At 36.6% G+C, this 9,354-nt stretch overlaps 1 protein-coding gene across 1 annotated transcript in view; it reads left to right on the top strand.

Annotated features, from left to right (window-relative positions):
* Nucleotides 1–4,433, top strand: part of POLR2M (RNA polymerase II subunit M) — a gene marked incomplete at its 5' end in the record, with an annotated part of 7,507 nt that extends 3,074 nt beyond the window's left edge. Inside the window, 1 exon segment of the mRNA XM_072402327.1 lies at nucleotides 1,816–4,433. Coding sequence (XP_072258428.1) covers nucleotides 1,816–1,952 — 137 coding nt within the window.
* Between the last annotated feature and the right edge of the window lie 4,921 nt (nucleotides 4,434–9,354).

Genomic DNA, 9,354 nt, shown 5'->3' with positions numbered 1-9,354 from the left:
CCTTTTATCATTGTTTTCTCTGTTTTAGGCATCATACACTTTTCTGTGCATTACCAGTTTTGTTTGGGATATTTATTCTAGTGGATGTGTGAATTATGTTTGTTTGCTGTGTTCCTGACACTCTGTTCCTGATTTTTGTATAGTTCTGTTTTAGAGAAAAGGTGATTGTCAAAAATAATATTCATATGTGGAATATATATTCAAGATCTTGCAAAAGAAAATTGCAGAAAGTTTATGATTTGTCACCATACTATGATTGGCCTATGGTAATTTCCAATCTGATTTCTAATCCTGGGGTAGATAACATATGTCATGTATATGGTTACATGTGTCCTATTCATATAGTAAACTGAATGGAAAGTACAGTACTTTGTACAGTTTCCAAATCTATATTCTGTCCCGGGCCATTCATCGCTACATTGGCCACATTGTAAGCTCTGCAGTTAGTATCACTTAATATCTTTGTGTAATATAGGAGGAGTCCAAAACTCTCATGTAACACAGAAGCAGTCTCTGATATTCTTTCATTTTTCACATTTGTAATTCTCCTTTTTCATGCCTTTTTTCTTTTTATGATATTCCTTGGTAGCTTTGTGTAACACACATCTCTGTTGCATGTTCAGCAATCTTGGATACCAAAATCTATTCTACCACGCAGGAGTTTCTTCTTATATAGTATTTCTCTTTATTTTAACATTAGATGACAGTGTTCTCCCCAGCCCCTTTTAGCCAGACACACCACCCAGCACTTGTCAGCACCCACCAGGCTGTTTTTGGGTAGTTACTGATAGGCTGGGTCACAATTTAGAGGGTTCCACCGGCCTAAAATTTCTTCCCACCCAGCTTTAAAAAATTTTGGTTTGAGCACTGGATGTGATGGTCTTATATAGCAGCTCCCCTCATAAGGCAGCAGTAAAAACAAGTTTGGATAGCGTTTGAGGTACAAGCAGCTTAAACAATGGTTTGTGGTTAGCAAGTACTGAATAGTTGTGTGTCGGAATTTAAAGATGATATCATTCATAACAAGGGAATAGGATTTTCCAAATGCACCATTATCAGTGGTGTCTGGGGCTCATGTCTACTGTGCAATTTGCAAAGTATCTTGTAATCTAACCTTTTAAAGTAGCACTTGATGATCCACCTGTACCATTGTAATAAAGTTGGTTCTTAAGTTTTAAGACAACATGTAAAACTTTACCTAAAGTGAGAATTTACAGGAGACTGCTTAAGCAGTGCCCCACAGCTCTCCTGCAAGGTTTGACAATACCTGGCATATTTCAAATCACTTCTCTATGTGGACAGCATACGCTGCAAACTTCTATAAGTTTTCTGTAACTTATTATTTAAAGCAGAACCATTCACAACCTGAAGTATCCCACAGAATGTTACAGAATGGAGCCCGTGTTGCAGATGCATCCCAGTATCTCTTTCCTGGTCATTTAGAATGCATACAGCTACAGGCTTCATTTTTAAATGGCAAGAAGAAGAGTTGGCCTGAAATGCTACTACAGTGTCCATTGTGTCGGGTTAGGCTATGAATGGCCCAGAAGGTACAGCTCCTTGTGTGTTGTATCTGGTTGTAAAGATGAGGATTTAGCACACTTATAAAGAATCCCTTTTCTATTTGAAAAGGGAGGGGGCTCACTTCTATGACAGGTAAGTGGTCCAGTGCCTAGAATTCAGCTTTAACTTTTAGTGTGTTGTTGTATTTTGTGACTGTTGAGGATAAAATGTGATGTGCTAAATTCAAGTAGTGACCACATTCAGGCTGGGGTTCTAACTTTTATATTTGTAATTTAATATTTTTATATCTTCAGGAAACACAGGCCATGCTTTCAGCTAAAAGGTTATTTGAGAAGCTCAATATTAAGATGGGACCTTACAACCCCGAGGGAGATTCATACATGAAATACCGGGATCAGAGAAATCAGGGCTATGATGCTGAAGAATAACAGATGGACATTGGCTTTTTTTAAAAATGAAATGAAATGAAAAAATGAAACGGATAAGTCTGAAAATCACAGAAAACTTGCTGCTGTGGGTTACTGCGGTTCACATATCATTGTTTTCTTGAAAACAATTCTGAAAATTGAGCTGTCAAATGTGTATTATTTGTAATTTCCTACATTCTACAACCTGTGTGCTTTAAAAGCTTTTGAATGGACAAACATTGAATGTTTTGGCTGGTTAAAATTTTAATCCTACTACTTTGAGTATTTAAGTCTTTGAAATATATATTTTTCCAATAAAATATTGAAAATGTAATAGCAAAATGAAAAATTAGTTACATGTTTTATTTTTTGTGCATGTAGTGCATGTATTCTCTCTTTCACACTAAAAAACAGTACCAGTCAGTGATCATTTGTAATAATCTGAATCGCCACTCATGGACAGTTATTAAAGCCTTATCACTCAGTAAAAGACATGTTTTATTATAGCCTTATACATATAATATATGAATATATTTATTGTTACATAAGAACCCTTCATTTTTTCTTCTTACCACTTGGGGGCACTGTTGCATAGGAATATATATATATTATGCAAACATCTAAAAGTATAACCGGCAAATGATCGATGTCTCGCTGCCATAACGCGCCATTACTAGCTTCATACCCTGGATGCCCGTACTCCGTTAACAAAAGATTATTTCGATTAGGAACACCCTATTTTTTTCTATAGATTGTTGATAGATTTTAATATATTAGAGTCAATAAAAACATAGAATCTAATCATAGAATCATAGTGTGTATGGCTAGCTTGAATTCTTACTTTTGTGTATGTATCTGCTTTGGATCAAGCCTTTTTTTTGCTTGTTCAGTGTACCTGAATTTTTTTTCTGACAGCTTTATTTATTTAAAACTATAATACCTCAAGTAAGAATTAGTATCTCCTCTTTACTAGGAGAATGAAAAAAGCTGCTAAATGACAGAATATAGAAATGTGTGAATCCATTCCTATGATTCTATATTATACTCCGGTAATAAATACTTCTATTTTAGGCATTTAGCAATAAGGTGCAAGATGTGTATTTTAAAGTGGACAACCCCTTTATGAAATGTAAAATTTAATTTTTTTTACCCTTTTTTTTTTTTTTTTTTAAGAAGGGGGGGGGGTGACGTCCTTCCCTCTTTGTGTTTATCGCAGTGGCTCTGTATTTTGACCCTGTCGTAAAGCAGCGTTTTTGGCCTGTATAGCATTTTGAGGAAGGTGGTGGCGGAAGGATGAAGTTGGATTACAGGATGACGTGGGACCCAAATGGGGGGTCATCGCTGGAGATGGGGGGCCATACAGAAGTAAAAGTCAGTGTCATTTTTTTTTTCCCTTCTTTAAGCAGTCATCAAATACCCCAATTAACCTGTTCTGTTTTGGAAAGTCAACTCTTGTTATCAACATATCACATACTACAAGTAGTCGAAACTAATACTTCTGAATTCTGTTACCAGAATAACATGTATTAGTTGGACTGTTTGAATCATGCTCCCCATTTCTGGTAGCATATTAATATTTGAATATCCAAAATGCGGTGTACCACTTTGGGTTCTTCTTACCCCATAATTGCTAGGAGCAGCAAAGGCATTTGCATGTTTAAGAATGTAAGGCTTTCCAACAAATGTATCTGAGAATGGCAAAAAATGTCTTGGGTAATGAGTACATATATCTATATATCTTTCTTGTTTGTTGAGAGGTTCTCTTGAAGCCTCTGCTTTTTTCCTATAAAGTTCCTATACCTTAGGTCAAAAACCTCTTCCTAAATTATGCTCCAACATTTAACATTTGAGTGATAGATATTATCACTGGGAGAGGCTAAATTTTTGCTTGTAGATTAATGTCAATTTAAAGACTGGCAACGCTCTTCCAGACAACACAAAATATTATTAGGAATGTTTTTACCCAATGAATATGTCCAACTAAAACGTTTTATCCAGAGAGGATAAGTACATATGTCTCCATTGTAGGATTTTCCCTCATCTTTTGCTCTGGTGACAAAATAAAATGTTAGATTTTCAGTGTTTGTGACAAATGTCACCAGAACAAATAAAAAGGGGTGAATCTCCCTAGCAAGGATGCAGACAATAAACACTTTTGAGCAGGTTTAATTTTTTCCTAAAGCTAAAAAATGGTTTTGGCTTTACATAAACTTTATGTAGATTATTAGAATATTTACATTTGCCATCTTCACATTGGTATTATGTATTAATTATTAGGTACAGGCATTGGATCCTTTGAATATGTTTGCCTTTACAGATATTATTCTCTAAAATGTATTTAATACATTGTTTGCATTCCTTGTGTTAATAGATTTTAACATGTATTGTTTGCTTTTATTTAGTATAAATGTATTTAGTTTATTTGAACTACCACATTTTTTGTACAAAAGTTACATTTTGAAATATTTACATTTTAATAAAATATTTTTGTATGTTAAGTGATCCTGCATTTTCTAATTTATTGTTACAACAGACTGTATTACATTAACCTACACCAGTGTCCATATTACATTAAAGTATTTTTGTAAATAACAAGTGATAAAAGAGCTTTAAAGCCAGCCATACATGACTTCTGTAATTTTATTCTGAATGATCACAACAAAGACTACTATTGTGCCCAACCTCCATCACTCCTCTGTTTTCACCACTATACCTTACTCCCATCTTTTACCTTCTCACCACTGTGCCAGACCAACATCTTCGGTTACTCTGCTGTTAATGCTATGCCTGACCTCCATGTTCCCGGTTGCTCTCACCACAGTTCCTAATTGTCATTAACGCTGTTAGCATTGCGCTTGACCCCTATCTTCACATTTGCTCTGACCAACTTCTCCCATTCTTCACCAGTGTGGTTGACCACCCCCCCCTGTTACCTCCAATGTACCTGAAGATTCACCACTGTGGCTCCCACAGATTGAGCACCTCTGACGCACATCTTCTATCTGTCTTACTACGTCTTCTTTCACCCCCCACCGCCATGCTCTCGCCAGTGGGTCTGTCCCAATCTCCATCATTTTATACAAGTGCAGCACCAACAAATCACATCCTGTCTTCACCACTGTGCCAACTCCAACCTCCCCACTGCATTTAGCCATCTGCTACTCTCAGCTCCGAGCATTATGCCTTGCTTACATCCTTTCTTTTAGCATCGTACCGGACCTCCACCGTGTCCCTACACAAAGGCACACATCACCATTTAGCTCATTTGAGGAACAGACACTTTTCCTAGTAATAAATAAACATAATATTTACTGAATGTTATGTATTTATAATACTGGATAATAGAATCTAGAGAATTTATATATAATTCTGAAGGTCACAGCTGAAACCCTTCCCAATCTGACATATTGGCCATAGGGTCTGCTTCCAATGGCTTTTTTTCTTTTAAAGTATTTGAGCAGCAAAAAAATACATTTTGGAAAATGGAAAAGTTTAAGAATCTTTTTCAATTTTACTGCTCTATTAATTATTTTTCCTCCCACTTTTTGACCCTCTTACAGATTTTATTTCACTTCCTATCTGGTGAAACAGGAAGTAGAACTAATCATTATATTGTCCCTTATAGCAGTAAAACCCAGTTTTAGACCTTCCCCTCTTTTTCCAAAACTAAAAATAATGATTTTGTGGAGACATAGACTTTATTATAATATGGAGTGAGGATCTGAATAGCATGGTATGCTGGGCCTCAATGAGAATTCTGTAGTCTCCATAGTAGTGGCGGGTCTTTAGTTTTCCAGTTTTAGAGATAGAAGCCAACATTTTAGACTTTAGCTAAGATACTCAGCAAGCACATTTGATTGTTCAGCCACTGAAAGATAAAATTTGACTCTCTGATAGCAGAAGGAAAGCATTTCAAAGTCATAAACACTGTTCCTAAGTCTCTAAATGTCTTCTGGAAAATATATTGAGCATATGTCATTCGATGTGACTTCAGACTCTGTATAATTTCTCTAGATATTTCTTACAAAGTAGGTTAGCACACATAAAACTCATACAGGCAGAGAAAAGGCCCTAATGTCTCCAGAGACACCTTTTCAGTTGTTTGGCTGACATGAAATAATAAAGACGCTGTCAGCCTTTTAACTACAACAGTGTGTCCCTCTATTGCACGTAGGATCGAATCTAGATAAGAACAAATTCCTTCCTGTTGCCTGGTCTTTAATTTCAAAACAGAATATGATCACCGGATCACCTGGACATTATGTGATTTTATAAACTCACCTATAAAGTGCACCCTATACATTCTCATTATCGCACAAGTATATAGCGCCAACATATTACGCAGCGCTTTACGAAGTCCATAGTCATGTCACTAGCTGTCCCTCAAAGGGGCTCACAATGTTAATGTCCCTACCATAATCAAATGTTTTAATACAGTCTAAGGTCAGTTTTTTGGGGGAAGCAAATGAACCTAACTGCATGTTTTTGGAAAACACACAAACACGGGGAGAAACTGCAAACTTTATACAAATAGTGACCCGGACGATAATCAGACCTGTGACCTAGCGCTGGAAAAGTTCTAAAATCTGAGCCACCATTCTTTTTGTTATATGTACTTGCCTACTTTTTCTGTAGCTCCAGAGTCTACTGTTGTATCTAGAAAATTTACTGACACATGACAACCCCAGGGACCTGGAGTATTAAGCTGCGAACACACGTCAGATTTTTCTCGCCCGATAATCGGCATCTGCCCGATATGGGGCGAATATCTGGCGTGTGTACAGTCGGCGTCGTCCATTGTCTGAACGACCGTCCTGGCGGATCCACGGACGATGAACGACGACCGATCCTAATGCAAGGGAAGGGAGAGAGCGTGCAGCAGGGTGCTGCTCCGTCGCTCTCCCCCTCCCCTCTCTATAGAGCAGAACGGTGCTGTATGTACAGCATCGTTCATGCATCGTGTGGTCCTTTGTCATTGGAAAGGATCGTGAAAGATTCTTTTCCAACGACAAAAATTGCACGTGTGTACGCAGCTTTATACTTGTGTCGCTAAGGGACTTATAGGCACAGGGAGCCAAGTACAGGATGGGGATGGTGGAATTAGAATTAGAAGCAGAATTTTTTAATGCTTTGACAACTTGGTAACATACCCATTCATAGAAACTACAACCTTGACATCCTTCAGCCAACCTGTGATGAATGGGTGGATTTCCTCTGAGCACGCTTGGTTCCTCCTACATTCCAAAAATATTCAATTAGGGTAATTGGCTTTTAAAAATTGAAAAAAACAAATTGGCTTTAGACTGCCTTACTGACATATCACTATGGTTGGGACACTTATTATTTTGTATTTATATAGCACCGACATATTATGCAGCACTTTATTATTATTTTTATTATTAATATTACACAGTATTTATAAAGCGCCAACATATTAGGCAGCACTCAATTCTAATGGGACAATCTAATGGGTCTGATTTATAAAAGATAGATATACTTTCTTCAGAGACTCTGGGTAATCCAGCAAACCTGAAATGGATCTGGTCCAGGATTGAAAACCTTTGCTACCAACTAGCAGGTTTTCTGGATCACCCAGATTCACAGATGGAGGTGTATCTTCTCCTCCAGCCTTGGCTTTTAAAAATCAGGCCCAATGTCTCTACCATAGTCATATGTCATTAACAGTCAAGGTCAATTTGGGGAAAGCCAATCAACCTAAACCCACACAAACACTGGGAGAACATACAAAATATGTGCAAAGCTGTTGTAAAACACTGTATAATATGTTATAAAAATATAAATACAATTTATTAATATCTACACACTTGTTTTAGATTGTAAACTGCCTGAAGCAGGGTTTTCTTTCCTTCTGTATCATTGTTCTAGAATCCATTAGTTATCATTTTTGTATAGTGGTGCAGATGATTTTGGCACCTAATTATAATAATGATATTGAAATTGGCTGAAAACATTTACAGTTACTGAGTCTAGCTTTAAACTTTATTACATTGATTACTTAAATTGACTTTCAACAGATATAAAAATGTTAATTCATCTTCACATTTAAACAGTGGAATTAGCTTTAATGGCAAACAGTTTTCACTCTTATTTTCTCGACACATTTATGTCAGCTGAGGGCTAATATTTTGTGGCTTTTGGCATCAGGTTTTAATGGGAAACATCTTCAAAGATTGAGAGGTAATCAGAATATTATCTGAGGAAGATACCCTGTGATGCTCCCTGATAACCTCTGTTAACTGACATTGGAACTATGTGGGGGCAATTTAAACAAACATCTGGATACTGAGTTTAGACATTCTCATTGAGAAACACCAGACAAATCCTCCCGACTTGCAATAATAAATATTTCAGCACAATCTAAATGAACTGATCTTAAATCCTGTTTTCAATTATTTCACTCTTAAAAATACAGCATGGTTAATCATGCTCGCCAAGAATTTCTTTTGAAGGTATTTTGATTTTTGCTGCATAGTCTTGTTTTAAATGACTTCATTTTCGATTTGTAGTACAGGCAGAAAACTAAAATGGGCTGAATTAGAAAAGTGACATTTAAAACAGTTTTGTCTGAATGCTTTTCCTTACATCATAATATTTTTTCGAGCTAAGTATTTTCGGACAAATTAAGTTTTAATGTGTCATAAGACGTTCGCGTGCCAATATATACATTTATAAGTAAGATAAGCAGAATAGTTTTTTTGTCCATCAACATAAAATAAGGTATTGTACACTAAGCACACATGGATATCTTTATGTTTATTTACAGAGCATTGAGTAGAATGGCATTTGCCTTGAGGTTATCAGGAAAGTGGACTCAGCAACCAGTATTAAGTACAACAGTCTGATAGCTGATGTTCCTTAAAGTGACCCTGTCATCAACTTCATCAAATTGCAGGTAAACACACAAATCAAGAATTTTAAAGGTTTGAATGAAAGATTTTTCCTTCCCATTACTTTTTATTCATGTGCAATGTTCATTTAAACTTGTTATACATTTTCATTGCTTTAGAAAAGAGAACATTTTCTGCCACAGTCCCTTTCCACTTTGTACATCATAACCCTCCTTACTCATAATCATTTCTAATTACTCATTGTTCTGCCCCAGATCCTCCAACCTATCCACCCTCCTCTCTGCATAATCTTTTGTGCAGCTGCCAAGAAAGGGCTAAGGCTAGGTACACACGTGCAATAATCGTTAGTAATGTAATGTACACACGCTAGATACGATCGTTTGAACAATGCAGGAAGTGACATGTAAAGGAGAAAGTGTACCGCAAAACCATCCACGATCACTGAACGACCGTACACAGAATAGATTGCAAACAATCGTCACTCAATCTGATCTGCCAGGACAGTCGCTGGTTTCCAGCTACAATCCTCATTCATCTGCGTTGATGCGTACTTT

This window comes from Pyxicephalus adspersus, chromosome 2 (assembly GCF_032062135.1).
Source record: "Pyxicephalus adspersus chromosome 2, UCB_Pads_2.0, whole genome shotgun sequence".
NCBI lineage: Eukaryota > Metazoa > Chordata > Amphibia > Anura > Pyxicephalidae > Pyxicephalus > Pyxicephalus adspersus.
This window is presented reverse-complemented; position numbering and strand designations above follow the sequence as displayed.